General features: G+C 45.3%; 1 protein-coding gene across 4 annotated transcripts in view; it reads right to left on the reverse strand.

Moving 5' to 3' along the window:
• LOC129707725 (signal transducing adapter molecule 1-like) overlaps positions 1–17,747 on the reverse strand; it is a 72,123-nt gene that overhangs the window by 32,521 nt on the left and 21,855 nt on the right. For 2 of the 4 annotated variants that reach the window (XM_055652966.1, XM_055652958.1), the window contains exons 2-5: positions 8,990–9,123; positions 7,741–7,825; positions 4,470–4,545; positions 4,078–4,173 (exon numbers count right to left, since the gene is read on the reverse strand). In XM_055652966.1, coding sequence (XP_055508941.1) covers positions 4,078–4,173; positions 4,470–4,545; positions 7,741–7,825; positions 8,990–9,059 — 327 coding nt within the window. In that variant the 5' untranslated portion in view covers positions 9,060–9,123. The remainder of the gene's footprint in view (positions 1–4,077; positions 4,174–4,469; positions 4,546–7,740; positions 7,826–8,989; positions 9,124–17,747) is intronic. The other 2 variants (XM_055652976.1, XM_055652985.1) reach the window with 2 other exon arrangements.

Raw genomic sequence — 17,747 nt, forward strand, 5'->3', positions numbered from 1 at the left:
ATCCCTTGCATGAGGACACCCCACCCCCTTCTCATCAGTTCACGACAACCCCCGCCTGAAGCTGCCCTTGGCTGCACGACATTTACCACCCATAGGGCAGTGTCTTGAGGTGGGGGATGAGTCTGTATATATGTGTGTGTGATTAAGTCTGTGTGCGTGTGTGTGAGTGAGTGCATGTGTATGAGTCCGTGTGTGTGTGAGTGTGTGTGTGTGTGTGTGTGTATGTGTGTGTGTGTGTGTGTGTGTGTGTGTGTGTGTGTGTGTGTGTGTGTGTGTGTGTCTTTGTGTGAATGTGAGTGTCATTGAGTTTGTGTGTGCGTGAATGAGTCTGTTTGTGAATATGTGTATGAGAATGTGTGTGAGTGTGAATGTGAATGTGTGTGTGTGTGTGTGTGTGTGTGTGTGAATGTGTGTGTGTGTGTGAATGTGTGTGTGTGAGAATATGTGTGTGTGTGTGTGTACGTGTGTGTGAGTGAATGTGTGTGTGTGTATGAATATATGTGTGAGTGCGTGTGAATATATATGTGTGTGTGTGTGAAATAATATAGTATTTCGTAGTTCAGAGCTTATTTGTTAAGTTTATTAGCGTGATGGCTGTCAGGAAGAAGCTGTTCCTCAATGTAGATGTTACCGTTTTCAGTTTACAAAAGTCGGATGTGACTCCAGAAGTTGGGCATCAGTCAGTCCACAAGCCGTGAGAGTCAATCAGTCTAAAGGGCATGAGTCAATCCCAAGGCAGTGAGTGAGTCCACAGGTCATGAGTAAATCGCTCACTGCCCCCTCTCCTCCACTGACATGCCCCACATCCGCCTGGCAATAGGATGCACCCCCTACTGAAGCTGCCCTCATCCCCTGCATGAGGCCCCCCCCCCCCCCATTACAAGACAAGATACATTTAATTGTCATTTGGACCCCTTGAGGTCCAAACGAAATGCCGTTTCTGCAGCCATACATTACAAACACATAGACCCAAGACACAACATAATTTACATAAACATCCATCACATCGCTGTGATGGAAGGCCAAATAAACTTATCTCTCCACTGCACTCTCCCCCCCCCCCCCCCCCCCCATGTCAGAGTCAAAGTCAAAGCCCCCGGCTGGCGATGGCGATTGCCCCGCGACCATTAAAGCCACGCCGGGTGATGCAAGGTCGCACACCGGGTCTTGGTGTTAGAGCCCCCGGCGTGCGCTCGCAGAGTCCCGCGGCCATTCCAAGCCGCGCGGGGCAGTGATGTAGGCCCCGCTCCAGGAGCTCTTCAACCCCGCAACTCGGGCGGGGGAAGTCGCCGTTGCGAGAGCCCTGAAAAGCGGTCTCCCTCCAGGGACCCGCGGGCTCCTGGTGCCGCCGTCCACAGACCTGCCGTTGGAGCCACCGACTCTCCGGTCGGGCCGCAGCAGCAGCAGCAGCGCTCCTCCACCATTCCACCCGCTCCGGACTCGGCCAGCCCCGCGACGGTGACGGTGAGTCGTAGCACCAGAGTCCCCGGTCTCTTCCTGTTGGAGGCCGCTCCTCGTTGCGGCCCCAACGATAACGGAAACCCGACGAGAAAAGGTCAGGTCTCCCGTGCAGGGAGAGATTTAAAAAAGTTTCCCCCCCCCCCCCCACACACACACACACCCCAACAAAAAATAACAAAAACTACATAGAAACACAGACAGAAAATAATAAAATGCGGACAGACTGCAGAGGCCGCTGCTGACCAGAGATTTCTCATCAGCTCACGAGAACCCCCACCTGAAGCTGTGCCCCTCCCTTGGCAGCACGATGTTTACCACCCCCACCCCACCCTGACAGCCCCTACCTCAAAAAAATGTTTTGCACAAAATCTTCAGTGTTCATTAACAACTGAAATTGTCTTTGGGCTGCTTTTTGAACATCATATCAGGAAATGTTATGTGATGTGGCTATTGCTGTAGTATCCTCTAGGATAGCAGCTACATTTCTGCCTGGTGGAAGAACGACACATTCTCGATTCAAGATACCCATCCAAGTGGCCGAGGATACATTGTGCAACATCGAGAAGAACTCTAAGACGGCACATTTCAGGCAAGTGAAAGTCATTGTTTGGGATGAATGTCCAATGATTAGGAGAGAATGCTTTGAAGTTGTAGACAGAACTCTTCCAGATGTCTTCAGCAACACCAAGCATTTTGGTGCCCCCCTGCCAGTACAGGCCTCAGTGACTGAGGTGCAAGCCCAAAAATCCATTCCGCCCACAAACTCCATACTAGCCCTCTGGAAACCAGTATCTTTGGCCCAACATACTAGCTCAACAGAAATATGAAGGGAAATGTCACAGGTTTCTTGAAGGATGGAACATCGCCCAAGAATGTTGTCATTAATAGCGTGCTTCGTTGAATGATGACTTCTGAGATATTCTCAGATTTTTCATCTTAAAATTTGACCGCTGACTTTCTCTTTATTAAAATTGTCTCTTTTTATCAACAGGAAATAGTCATCAAGAGGCAGTGAGCAGCAGAACACAACAAGACGCAAGACACAAGTAAAAACTTAATAAATCTCATCTTTAAAATTTAAATTGTTCTTATATTTTAAGAGTCATTTACATTTTAAACTTTAATAAAACCTTTTTGCACTTTTAATGCTGTGTGTTCTTCATCACAATAGAACCTAATAGGCAGGAATGGCTGCTCTGTGGGAGAGCCACTAAGAGTGCATGGGGGGGGAGATTGTTTGGAGATGCACTGAATGTGTGGGTGGGAGGGGAATGGCAAGGAGCAGAGTGGGGGGGGGGGGGGGGGATTGAAGGTAGGTGGGATGACTGAGTGAACTGCCAGCGTACCAGGCGTGAGTGACTGCACTGCCAGCCCACGAGCCGTGAGTTAGTGAACTGCCAGCCCAATAATCCATTAAGTCCACCCTCTCCCCCTTCTCTCTCTTACTGTCTGTCACCTGTTTTGGGCACAATTTCTGGCAGTTTCTCAGCCGCCAGCCTGCCAGGTCCGAGTGATTGTACTGCCAGGCCTCAGTGACTGAGCTGCCAGCCCAAAAATCCATTCGGCCCACAAACTCCATACTAGCCCTCTGGAAATCAGTACCTTCGGCCCACAAACTCCATACTAGCCCTCTGGAAATCAGTACCTTCGGCCCACAACACTCATACTAGCGCAACAGAAAGCCCCCTTCCCACTGGCCAGCAATATTGGAATTGCTGCAGAGGTGGAATATTGTGTTGGGTATCCAGCCCTCCCGTGTGAGGCCGGGACCCAACGGGTCCCACTTAGTCTAGTATGAAATAAAAATGATTTTGAGCAAGGAGGTTAAAGAAAACCACAGAGGGAAAAAGGGTTGTAAAGGTGTCAGAAAAGGGAAAATCATGTGACTATACATTTTGTCAATCACTGGAAAGGATTTAGTTGATTGGTTAATGCAAATAAGCTAAATGTATGGTAAACCATAATGATTGGTTAAAAGTTTGCCACTCCTTCTGTATCATAATTGGCTAATCCCTATATAATGTGTTACATTTGTACCAAAGTGGTAGTTCTTTCGACCTGCCCCAGAGTTTCTAGCTCTGTGTTGGAAAGTTTAAAGAATTATCCAGCGCCGTCAGAATAAAGAATTGATTTTAGCAGCAATGGTTTGAATCAAGTTTTCTTGAATTGGACTGACAAAAGAACTTAGTTTAACACTATTATAAATCTACACTTTGGACTTAATTTATATACTCAAAGTTAGAATAGACCTTGACCATAATGAATAATTGTTATATGGTTATATGGTTTGTCAGCATTGAGCCTGTACTCGCTGCAGATTGGAAGAGGGTAGTTAATCTGTGGAGCTCATTGTTACAGAGACCTGTGGAGGCCAAGTCAATAGATATTTTTAAGGCAGAGATAGACAAATTATTGATTAGAACGGGTGTCAAGGGTTATGGGGAGAAGGCAGGAAACTGAGATGAGGAGGAAAAGATCAGCCATGATTGAATGGCAAAGTAGACTTGATGGGCCGAATGACCTAATTCTACTCCGATAACTTGTGAACTAACAAGGTCAATTAACGCGAAACAAAACCTAATCAATTTAATAATATTAAACTATGAAAATATTTACCTTGTTTAAGACATTGCTTACTTCACTTGCAAAGTCTCTTGAGCAAACTTCAAGGTGAAAAATTTTGCCACAGTTTGATACACACGCTCCTAGCAGCTTCAAAATAAAATTTTGTGAATCAAAACATTGTCAGTGATAAAACTGTTACTAGATTACAGCTCCATTTTAGCATTACTGTATGATATTAACATAAATTATAATTTTATTTAAGTTTCAATTCAGCCATTCACACGACAAAAAAGTAATAAAACAGCTAAACTCAATCTAAGATTATCAAAATCGATTTGTATTTTACAGTTGTAAGCATAGCTAAACCCCGTATTTGAACAGGTGGGATAAATCTGCAGGGAAAAAATGTTTAAAATACAAAAAATACTAAAAGTACTACTTACAGTTAGTGCCTGCATAGCAACATGAGGATCTTTGTGATTCACTCTTTTCATAATGGCTCTTAAGCAGTCTTTTGGCCTAATGATTAAAAGTACAGTCTAAGTAATTAAAAAAACACTAATTTTTCTAACTTACACCCTCTAATAATAGATGCCTGTCGTCCAAGCCATTCTGTAGGCTCATTACAAGGTTTTAGTCATTGGTCTGACACTGCAAACTAGTTAACCCCAAATCCACTAAGGTTCAAAGGTTTCTTTGGTTCCACTAAGGTTCAAAGGTTGCACTAATGCAAGTTCTCCAAGAAAACAAATGCGACGTTAAAAGTCAAAATGAGGAGGCACAGTGGAAGTGATGAGGTTGTGGGTCATGGGTTGCGATTTGCCCAAGTACAGCACATGCAGTCAGGAAGTAAGTAAGTTTTATTTATATAGCACGTTTTAAGTCAACTCGCATTGACATCAAATTGCTTTACATAAAATGGATAAGTTTCCATACAAACCATAGAAAAAGGTTAAAAAAAAAATAAAGAAAATTGACACAACACATTATAGAGTTCAACACAAACGTCCCCCCACAGCAGAATCAAAAAATTCCACTGTGGGGAAAGGCACCAGAAAGTTTAGTCCTCTTCCTCTGAAACACCCACGGTCGGGGCCCATTTGTGGCCTTGCAGCCAGTCCGATGATTTTCAGGGCCCTTTTGCCGTGAAGATGGAACTCCGGCGTCGGGTGAAACAATTCCTCAAGCGGCTTGGAAAGTTTGGAGCGGCTGCCTCCTCCCCGGAGACCGGGGCACTCGTAGCCCTCAGGCCGCGCCAGTTGGAGCTCCGACCCGGCGAACTCGATCCCCGACTCTGCGGCGCTCCAAATCCAGCACCGCCCGCGGCCGGACGCCCGCAGCCACAGCTCTGCGATGTTGGGAGTGGGCGGCCACAGCGCTCCGGAGCATACCGCGCGGTGACACGGTAAGGCATCGCCCGCTCCCTGTTGGTATCCCAGCGCTGCACCGCCGCCAAAGCTGTAGTCCCGGCCGGTCCCGACAAGAAACGCCGCTCCATTCTCGATGCCAGGCCGCGAGGACAGGGCGAAGAAGCAGCTTGGAGGGACCGTCCGGGACTACAGCTTCGGCGGCCAGGTAGTGGACTAAGAAATAAAGTTTCCCCCTTCTCCCCCCACCCACCATATAAAAGACCTCCAACTAACTAACACATTTTTTTAACAGGACTTAAAATAAAAAAAGGTGAAGTGGAAGTGAGGGGATAAGCTCAAGAGTTGGGTAATGAGACTTCTTCAAGTGCATTCTTACCCCACACTAGTTGTTTCGGCAAAGACCATCAGCATTGGAACAAAATACAGTAAGTTCCATGGAATAACATTGTCAAGGCATACTTCTACCATGTCTTCCTTCAATCTCCAACATTCCAGAGAAAACAATCCAAGTCTATTCAACCTCTCCCTGTGGCCAAAACCCTCTAATCTATGCAGCATTCTGATAAATCTGCTTCGCACCTCCCCAAAGCCTCCACATCTTTCCTGTAGCGGGGCGACCAGAATTGGACGCAATACTCCGTATGCGCCATAACCAACGTCCTACAGAGCTGCATCATGACTTCTTGACTCTTATATTCAATGCCCCTAGCAATGAAGGCAATCATACTCTACACCTTCTTAACCACCATCTTCTGATGCTACCACCTTCAGTGAGATAAGAACTCCAAGATCCTTCTGTTGATAAGGGTCTAGCCATTAACTGTATCCATTCCACTTACATTCATCCTCCCAAATGCAACACTGCACACTTGCTCGGGTTAAACTCCATCTGCCATTTCTCCGCGAACTTCTGCAGCTAGTCTATATCCTGCTGTATCATCTGACAGCATTCCTCACTGTCTGCAACTCCTCCAATTTTGGTGTCGTCATCAAACTTACTCACTAATCCAGTTACAATTGTGCCTAGGTTATTTATATTCAGTAAACCTCAGTAACAAGGAACATAGTGGGGGAGGGGGGGAGGGGTTGGGATGGTGTCTGTTGTTGTCGATTGTCTGCTATAATGAAGTAAGGGATTATCATTTTATAAGTAGTAGAAACAAACAACTGCAGATACTGGTCAATACACAAAAGGACATAAAGTGCTGAAGTAACCCAGATCAGACAGCATATCTGGATAACATGGATAGGTGACGTTCCAGGTTGAGATCCTTCTTCAGGCCCTCAGTCAGGAAGTGGGTCTGGAATCCAGGTGATTTGACGGCTGGGGGAAGAGGCGGCAGGCAGGCACATACGACCTGGAAGTTGCCGAGGAAGCTGTGTGGGCCGGCGGTGTTGGCAGTAGATCCGGCCTGGATGCCGGCGGGGAGATGGTGCAGGCTGGCGGTGGCATCGGCAGCCCAACCTTGCAGAGAAGGTCGGTAGGTCCATCCACCACAATCAAAATCCGTCGTAAACACGTCCATAAAAACTGTATATCATAAACTATATAACAGCACAGATCCCTACAGAACTGCAGTGGTCATAGAACTCCAGCCAGAATATCTACCTTCCACTACAAGCCTACGCTCCCTAGAGGAGCAAAGGGGCTTAAGAAGAAGAAGACTACAACCCTCAATCTTCCATCTATTATCTATTCATTTAAAACTGGTCAATGTTGCAAAATATTTATGGATTAAAGTTAAAACCAGGTTGCAAGTCTGTGAAGAGGTGCATATTCATTCCCTGGCAACAGTCTTGCATTCAGCTCCTTCTCACCATACGGGAAACAAACAGAATAGAGCACTAATGCCCAGAGGGAAAATACACAATTTGAAATAAAAGAAAGAGAAAAAGAGCAGGTTCCAAAGATAGTTGTGACAAATGTGAGATACATGCATGTTAAAGCAATGCTCGGTTAGAACTTACAGAGCACAGTAAGGTGAATTACATTTAACCGAACATAACCCTGTCAAATCTTTGACTATCTAATTAGTTCTAACCCTCTGCTCTGGCTCTATATCGCCACCATTTATTTCTTCTAAATCACCCATCAAATTTCCTTTTGAAATACACAACTGACTCTGCCTCTATCACTTAATGCATTGTATCTTAATTGTATAATGCCTGCATACTGTACTGCTAATCTTCTCCCCAAGAGAAACGCAAAACTTGACTTGGCTCTCGAGTTGCTCAATTTGGAAACAGATTCCAAATGCTTTACTTAAATAGCCTTTTCTGACAATTCACTATTTATGATACAAATACAGTGATGGCATTTAGAAATTAAAATGCTCTCACTCACCCAGTCCGAGACTGTCCAACTTTGTCACAGATGTCCAATATGAGGCCCCAGTCCTCTGAAGTATTCATCTCACTTGTCGCTTTCTCTGTTTAATAAAAAATAAAAAAATGAAGCAAACCATATGTGCCAGAAAGCATTTAACTAGCAAACATTTGAGTACAATTATTCTGAGAAACACAGGCAAACAGTAATGTCAATCTCACAAAAAGCAATCAAGGTTTAAAGTATTTAAGATGTATTTCAATTTTTTTTTAAGGATGTGGGAGTCAATGACAAGACCAGCATTTGTTGGACACCACTGATTAACCTTGAGATGGTGGTTCCCGAAGAGATGCAGTCCCGATGGAGATATTCTTGCAGAAATATTGGGTAGGGAGAAGAAAGAGAAAATCCAACAATATTCTGGTTATTAATCGATCAAAACTTGCATTTTGCAGCCATCAATAAAGTAAAACAGTAAATAGAAACAAGTCTTGCCATGTCTGATCCACCATTCGAAATGAACAGAAGTTATCTTTAATTTCAGTTTCCAATTTTCTGCACTAACCTCGACTTCCCCAATATCCAGAAGCCTACTGTTCACCAACTGTGCCTTCTGCAGGCTCACTATGCCCTCAAATAAAGAAGTTTCTCATATACATCCTGAACAGATGACCCTCTTAATTTTGAGACAATGACCTATGCATCTGTCCTTAGGCCCTGCAAGATCTTTGTGATTTGTACAGCCCCAGCCCATTTTCAGGTACTAAGTGAAGCTGGAGAAAGATACTTTTATTGAACATTTTAACTTTGCTATACATGCAATTCACCCGACAAACACAGTTTTACATGACACTATTTTTAGATTTCACTAGAAGAGGACATTTCTTGAAAAATGCTCTAGTCTGATGATCACCTTTTGCCTGAAACTCTTGACTCCTAGGAGAAATTGAAAAGAAAACGTCAGACATACTAGGTCGTTACACAGTTAGCTGCCGAGTGAAAATGGCATGAAGGGTGTCACAATTAGCTCAGGGTCATGGAGGGAAATTAGGTGAGGGATTAGTCAACTGCTATCCAACATCATATACCTACCTATATGGAAATCACAGTGTCATACAGCATGAAAACAGGTCCTTCGTCCTAACTCACTCATGCCGAGCAAGATGCCCCATCCAAGCAAGCCAGTCCCATTTGCCCGCTCCAGGCCCATATCAAACTTCCCTATCCAACTACCTGTCCAAATATCTTTTAAATGCTGTTATTGTACCTGCCTCCACTATTTCACCTGGCAACTTCTTCCATATACCCAACATCTTCTGTGTGAAAAACATGCCCATCAGGTTCCTCCAAATCTTGAACAAAACGCAAAGTGCTGGAGGAACTTAGCGAGTCAGCCATCATCTGTGGAGGGAATGGACAAAGTATGTTTTTGGTCAGGGCCCTTCTTCAGACTGAACCCAACCTAAAAAGTGAATTAATTGGCAGTTAGAGAAAAATCTTAATGAGAAGTAGCCTACCCAGTAGGAACCACATTTCAAAAGTAATGTCATTCAGCATTTTGTACCTTAGACCAATGGTGCTAATACAGAATGCATTTCAACAGGAACCAGCCTCTTCTTCTTCACTTAAATTCCATGTACACTATCAAGCAAGAATTTCATTGTCCTATCTGGAAACTCTCTTGACTTGGCTTGACTACACTAGTTTGATGTCCTGGATATCTACAGGATACAGGGCTCTTAAATAATTGCTAGTGAAAAACATGTTAGCAGTTTACTGAATGCACAACTTTTTGCACACTACTGTAAAAACAAAATTAAACTGAATGCAGAATCCTGTTTAAAAACATCAAAAACTTTTCTACCAAAAGGGCTAAGAACAGTCAATAAAAGCAAATGTGGAATAAACTTTTTTGTTTAAAAAGAGACATTACATTTAATGTTTTTTTTCTCACTGTGCAAACATCTGTACAGCAATACATTAATGAACATTAATGAACATACATTGATGTGTAATAAACCAAATTTCTGGGAATAATGTGGCAGATGCAGGATCTTTTCATTCAAAAGAAGAAGAAAGATTCTAGGGGGAAGAAAGAGGTGACCGTGGCTGACAAGGGAAGTCAAGGATAGTATAAAACAAAAAGAGAATGCATAAAACATTGCAAAGATTAGTAGGAACCCAGAGGATTAGGATGTTATTAACTGAAAAGGCAATAGGGGGAGAAAAGATGAAATACAAAGGTAAGCTAGCCAATAATATAAAAGAGGATAGCAAGAGTTTCTGCAGTTATATAAAGTGTAATAAAGAGACAAGAGTGGACGTTGGATGCTGGAAAATGATGCAAGAGAAGTGATCATGGGGAATAAAGAAATGGCAGAGGAGTTGAATAACTTTTTTGCACCAGTCTTCATAGTGGAAGACACCAGAAATGTGCCTGAAATTCAAGAGTCGGGGAGTAGAAGATAGTGGAGTGGCTATTAATTGGGAGTAGGTGCTTGGAAAGCTGAAAGGGCTGAAGGTGGATGTCACTTGGACCAGATGGACTGCACCCTAGGGTTCTGAAGCTTTAGAGATTGTGGAGGTATTGATGGTGATATTTCAAGAATCACTAGTCAGGAGTGGTTCCAGCTGATTGGAAAATTTCCAATATTACCCCGCTGCACAAGAAGGGAGCAAAGCATATCTGCCATTCAATTATGGCTGATCTATCGCTTCCTCCTAACCCCATTCTCCTCCCTTTTCCCCATAACTCTGACACCTGTACTAATCAAGGATATATCTATCTCTGCCTTAAAAATATCCACTGACTTGGCCTCATTCGCCTTCTGTAGCAAAGAATTCCACAGATTCACCACCCTCTGACTAAAGAAATTTCTCATCTCCTTCCTAAAATAACGTCCTTCAATTCTGGGGCTATGACCTCAAGTCCTAGACTCTCCCACTAGTGGAAACATCCTCTCCACGTCCACTCTATCCAAGCCTTTCACTATTCTGTATGTTTCAATGAGGTTCCCCGTCATTCTTCTAATCTCGAATGAGTACAGGCTCAGTGCTGACAAACACTCATCATAGGTTAACCTCCTCATTCCTGGGATTATTCATGTAAACCTCCTCTGGACCCTCTCCGGGGCCAGCACACCCTTCCTCAGATATTGGTGCCCAAAATTACTCACAATATTGCAAATGTGGCCAAATGTGACCTTATAGAACCTCAGCATTACATCCCTGTTTTTGTATTCAAGCCCTCAGATGTGTCTGCTGCCACATCATGGGATGTATCAATAATTTTGAAATAAAGATACAAGACGGTTGCGAGGGAATATTAAGTGTTTAACTGCACTGTGGGCAGTCATGTACTGGAGATGGTTTTCAAAAATGGAATTGAATTGGCACTTGGGAGAAAACAGTAGGCAGCAGTGGAGTTGCTGCCTTGTCGTGCCAGAGACCCGGGTTCAATCCTGACCACGGGTGCTGTCTGTACGGAATTTGTACGTACTGCCGGTGACCACTTGAGTTTTCCCTGGGTGCTCCAGTTTCCTCCCACTTTCAAAATACCTACAGGTTTATAGGTTAATTTGGCTTGGGTAAAAATTATAAATTGTTCCTGGTGTGCAGGATTGTGCTAGTTTATGGGGTGATCGCAAATTCACCCATAACATTATATAAGTGTTTTTCTAGCGAGTAATAATATTTCTTTTAATTTAAAATCTATGCATTAATGATTGAATACTGGACAAATAGTTTAATTATCAGTGTTAGGGTAGTTATTAAATGAAATTAAAGAATTATTGCAAGTGTAAGTAGTATATACATACAATTAAGATTACTTTGGGAAACACATGTTTCTGACTTATTCAAAAACCAGTTACAGGCCGTCCTCAGGAAAGTGATCCTTATGAAACCCGGGGCTGCCTGTACCTGTCCAATAAGCGACCTGTCCAATAAGCTAGTTCGGAATAAGCGAGTTCAAAGGTCAATATGCATAAACAGCCTTGGAAAACAGTGGAGCAGTGAAGCAGTGGACCTTCATTTCTTTTTTTTTCCAGCTTTGATTCTTCTAGGTAAGAAAATACTACTTTCAAACTATGAAAAAGTTGTATTTATGGTTCCTTTGTTTTTAAAGCTAAGATTATTTTGCTGTTTTTATTGCTTTATTGATTTGAGTATAGGAGCAGGGAAGTTCTACTGCAGTTGTACAGTGTCTTGGTGAGACCACACCTGGAGTATTGCATACAGTTTTGGTCTCCTAATCTGAGGAAGGACATTCTTGCCATAGAGGGAGTACAGAGAAGGTTCACCAGACTGATTCCTGGGATGTCAGGACTTTCATATGAAGAAAGACTGGATAGATTGAGGGGCTTGACTTAGGCTTGTACTCGCTAGAATTTTAGACAGAGTGAGGGGTTCCCCCGGGGGGGGGGGGGGGATAAAGGGGAATCTTATAGAAACTTAAAAGGTGCAAAATGTTAAAGGGGTTGGACAGGCTAGATGCAGGAAGTGGGGAAGGATCCACCCTCCAAGGTCCCAAGTTAACCCTCCGCCAGGGAAGTCCAGCGGCCGAAACAAGGGGTCACAGTGGAAGCTTCTTCTTCCCCCCGGGTCCCCCACGAGGGAAGGATAAAGGGGAAAATCTCCAGCGAGCCCCAGCTCCGTTAGCCCCGAGCGGACTGAGATGAGAAAAACGCCTCTCCTTTTTCACACAGAGAGTGGTGAATCTCTGGAACTCTCTGCCACAGAGGGTAGTTGAGGCCAGTTCATTGGCTATATTTAAGAGAGAGTTAGATGTGGCCTTAGATGTGGCCCTTGTGGGTAAAGGGATCAGGGGGTATGGAGAGAAAGCAGGTACAGGATACCGAGTTGGATGATCAGCCATGATCGAAGGGCCAAATGGCCTACTCCTGCACCTATTTTCTATGTTATTTCTATTATGCTTTGTTGAGTGAGCAAGATCATGCTCATCCGTGGTCAGTGTTTGACCCGGGTTTGTTGAGTTGCTGCTGGGCCGTCCCCTTCCTCATCCCCTCCCGAGTGTCTCGTCCCTGTCCGGGGGCGACTGGAGGAAGCCGGAGGTGTAGGGCCAGGCTTGCAGCCGATGCGGGGAAGCCGAGTTGCTGCAGCGCTCTGTGCGTATGGTTATTGTTCAGCTTTCGCCGGTGCTGGGGGGGGGGTTGGCCGCTGGCGGTCCCCCGGCCAGTCGGGGAGCTGGGTTGGGCTGGAGTTGGCGCTTCTTCTCCGCACTGGCTGTGGACCTGGGGCCGCTGGTGTCGTCGGTCCGGGGCTGTCAGTTGGCCCGGCGGGAGTTGAGCTGAAGTTGGCTGAAGAATTCCATTGACTTTCACTATTCTGTTAATTTCAAGGCAACGGAATACCGAACTCGCTTATTCCAACTGCGCATGCCCAGGTCATAGGCACACGCTATAAACATTCTCGGCAGCTGTGGTGCTGCATTGTGCACAGGTCTGTGTTTCATCCATGGTCAGGGTCAGGGTCGGGCCCGGGTCTCCGGCACTGTTGTTCGAGCTGTGCAGCTTGCGGCGTTGGGCTGTACAGAGATTCCGTCGGTGACTGTGGACCGCCGGTTTACTCTGATGTGTCCGGTATGAAAGACTCACCGCCCGAGAGCGGCAGAGGTGACCGTTTGGGCCGCATGGAACGGTTCATGGAGCAAATGCTCCAGCGGGATTTGCTCCGGGAGATGGGGCAAGCCCGTACAAGCACTCCCGCTACAGTGCATTACCAAGCGCTGGCCATCGCATCACCCTCAGCAGAGGGGAGCGTTGGCGACCAGGGCTGGGCTGGTCAAGAACTGGCTGAAGAACACGGCAGTATGCTGGGGGTACAGGAACGGAAGAGCTGCTGGGAGTGGTAAACCGCTACGCCGTAACACCGCGAGCAGGACAGCCGTTACAGCCCAAACTGGCGGCTAGTATTGACTACCTGTCCTTTAATCCACTCCAAGAACAGGTAGTCAATGAGGCGATGGAACTATACACGCCTCCCGAAAACTGCATATCGCTCAATGTACCAGCCGTTAACAGCCAAATCTGGGAGTACATTGGGCTGGGTATCCGAACCCAAGAACTCAAATTACAAAAAATACTAAAGCTCCTGACGTCGGCTATAACTTCATACGCTAGTTCCGTGGACGGTGTCGATATAACAAATAATCAACAAGACACCCTGGCTCTGCTGTGTAACACACAGTATGAAATCAATAACCTCCGGACAGAAGCCATAAGACCTGCCCTCAACCGCAAATTCGCAGGACTGTGTAAAACGCCGACCTCACAACCACAGATCCTGCTCTTTGGCAAAGATCTACCAAAACAAGTAAACGATCTGCATGAGGAGTCCAAGGCACTTGGACTCATAGTAGTAATAATAATAATAATAATAATAGATTTTATTTATGGGAGCCTTTCAAAATTCTCAAGGACACCTTACAGAATTTAACAAGAGTAAAAAACATATAATCGGAGTAAAATAAATAATAAAGACATCGCCAATACACAAATTAAAGACAGAATTCGATCCAAAAACAAACAAAAAATCAAAAACACAATGTGAGGAGAGAGCAGCGGCAGCTAAACCGCGCCAGCGTACACTCTCCCTTCCGACAGCCATCTTGGACACAAACTAAAATAATCACTTACACACAAAAATAATCGCCCCCACAATGGTTACCACTGTGGGGGAAGGCACAATGTCCAGTCCCCATCCCCAGTTCTCCCAAAGTCAGGCCTATTGAGGCCTCCGCTATTGCCTCTACGGAGGCCCGATGTTCCTGGCCGTTCTCGTCGGGTGCTGTTGCCCCAGCGTCGGGAGAGTCCTCTCAGCGGCTGGGCCACCTGGAACGGCCGCTTCCTTACCGGAGACCGCGGCTTCCGAAGCCAACAAGGCCGGTTTGGAGCTCCCAGGCTCCCGATGTTGAAGTCGGCGCTGCCCGCTCCGCAGACCCGCAGCCCGGAGGTGTTGAACTCAGCGGTCACAGCTCACAGGAGCTCCAGCGTGTCGATCCAGCGCGGCGACCCAGGCAAGGCATCGCCCGCTCCGCGATAGCGCTCCAGCGCTGTGCCGCCACCGAAGCCGAGGTGCTGGGCGGTCCCCGCCAGGAAACGGCGCTCCACGCCCGCTGGTAGGCCACGAGGACGGGTCGATGGGGCAGCCCGGTGAAAAAGCTGCCTCACCGACCAGGTAGGGAACTAGAAATATAGTTACCCCCTTCCCCCCACATTAAAAAGTCTATTTCTCCCACAAACAAAACACAGGACTCACTAGAACTACAAAAAAAAAAGTGAATTAAACGGACGGCTGCTGGTTAGCAGCCGTTCCCCAAGATGGCTCCTCCTCCTTTGAGGGCAGGCCCCGGAACGAGCAAGACCACGCAACCCAGACGGCAGTACCCCTACGCATCCACCAGTAGGCGTCTACTACATGGTACTGGTGAAAGCATGGGGCCCGCATATCATCCCCGGAAGTCTTTTTTAGGACAGGGCCCAGAGCGGACCCCATGGAAGATGCGCCACCCCCACACAGCACCACCCCAACAGACAAAGAGCCGGAAGCCCAAGAAATGAACATTCTACCAGTAACAATGGAGGTAGGTGGGTCTGGTTCCTTCCAGTACATAAAAGGTGCAGGGCCTTTACTAACAGGGGGGAGGTTACACCTGTTTTTTGGAAGCACAAGGACTATCACTCTTGACAATTATATACTACAAAGTATTCAAGGATACAAAATTGAATTCATTCAAGAAAGTATACCACCAGTTCAGCATGCACTCCAAAGGGAATTTACCCTCTTACAAAAAGAAAAATGCAAAATGGGACAAGCAGAACTGGTGAGACTACATACAAAGGGGATCATAGAGAAATCAAAACAGGACCCTTTCAAATTCGTATCAAATATCTTTACTAAAACAAAAAAAGATGGTGGATGTCGCATCATCATTGACTTAATGACATTGAATACTTTTGTCAAGTATATACACTTTAAAATGGAAACATTTGTTACCGCCAAACAATTGATGTTCCAAAGGATACTTTATGGCATGCATCGACTTAAAAGCTTCATACTATTTAGTACCCATTCATAAGGATCATCGTAGATACCTAAAGTTTAACTGGATGGGGCAACTATGGCAGTACAACTCGTTGCCTAAAGGGCTAACATCAGCCCCAAGACTGTTTACCAACATATTAAAACCAGCCCTGGCAATACTAAGAAAACAAAAACATATTGTCATGGCATATCTTGATGATATTTTGATAATAGGCAAAACCCTGGAATTAGCTAATTCAGCAGTATTAGCTACTAAACATTTATTTGAAACTTTGGGATTTGTCATACATCCAGATAAATCTAAGTTGACGCCATCCACAACAATGGACTATCTGGGATTCACAATTAACTCAGTCCACATGTCTGTAACGTTGCCAAAAGGAAAAGCAGCAGAATTGGCACAAGCCTGCAACAAATTAATGGTTACCAATCAACCAACCATTCGACAAGTGGCAAGAGTAATTGGGAAATTAGTAGCAGTATTTCCAGCTACCCAGCTTGGACCTTTGCATTATCAAAACTTACAAAGAGCAAAGGTGCAAGCGTTAAAACAACATGCAGGTCACTTTGACCGAACCATGAAATTACCAACTAAAGCAATATCAGAGTTACAATGGTGGAAAGAGAACATTTGGCATAGTTCCAGTCCCATCATTATCAATAATCCAACATTGACGATACAAACAGATGCTAGTGCTCAAGGCTGGGGAGAAACTAATACTATATCTAGTACGGGCGGTAGATGGAATACTCAAGAATCATCACTACTACAAACACTGGGTATAAACTATTTGGAAATGTTGGGTGCGTTCTATGGATTAATAACTTGCTGTTCAACTATGCACCATTTGCATGTCCGCTTACAGATTGACAATACCACAGTGGTGGCCTATATTAACCATATGGGCGGGATAAAATCGATATCATGTGATAATCTGGTCAACACAATCTGGCAATGGTGTGTCGACAAACATATTTGGCTATCAGCAACTTACCTACCAGGTAAGCTAAATACAGTGGCAGACACCAGGTCACGCAAATTCAATGATGACACCGAATGGATGTTAAACCCCAAAGCCTTTGCTGAAATTACAAAGCAATATGGAACACCAGATATCGATCTCTTTGCATCCCGACTGAATCACCAGGTATCAACATATGTCGCTTGGGAACCAGACCCTGAGGCAGCGGCGATGGACGCATTCTCGCTGAACTGGGGGAAACTATTTTTCTATGCCTTTCCCCCCTTCTGCCTCATCAGTCGGGTACTACGCAAAATACAGATGGACTCTGCTTCAGGTATTTTGGTAGTACCCAACTGGACTACACAGCCATGGTTCCCAGTGGTCCTTGACAGGGTCACTGAACCACCCATGACCATCCCCAGCAGACCAGATCTACTGATCCACCCTGTCACAGGCGAGAGTCACCCATGCCATGACAGAATAAATCTGTTGGGTTGCAGATTTTATAAAAGACCATTATTGGACTTGGGATTGTCAAATAGGACCGTGGACATGATGACAGCATCTCACCAACTTTCCACCAAGAAACAATATCTCTCCAGCATCAGAAAATGGGAAGCATACTGCTCAAGAACAGGGACAACATACAGAACAACAACCATAACTAACGTACTGGAGTTCCTGTCCAGCCTTCACCACGATGAAGGTCTGAGCTATAGTACAATCAATTGTGCTAGGAGTGCACTGTCAGCCTATCTGGGGCAGGCACCAGGACAACAGTCCATAGGGTCTCATCCGCTGGTGGCCAAATTAATGAAAGGCATCTTCAATATCAACCCCACTAGACCTAGGTAACCCAGATCTGGGATGTCAGTGGCTCCTGACATACCTAAGGGGATGGCCACCAGCCAGATCCCTCACTCTGGAACAGCTTACCCTGAAAACAGCTATGCTGATGGCTTTAGTCTCTGCACAAAGGGTCCAGTCCCTTCACCT

Source organism: Leucoraja erinacea, chromosome 2, assembly GCF_028641065.1.
Source record: "Leucoraja erinacea ecotype New England chromosome 2, Leri_hhj_1, whole genome shotgun sequence".
Classification (NCBI taxonomy): domain Eukaryota; kingdom Metazoa; phylum Chordata; class Chondrichthyes; order Rajiformes; family Rajidae; genus Leucoraja; species Leucoraja erinaceus.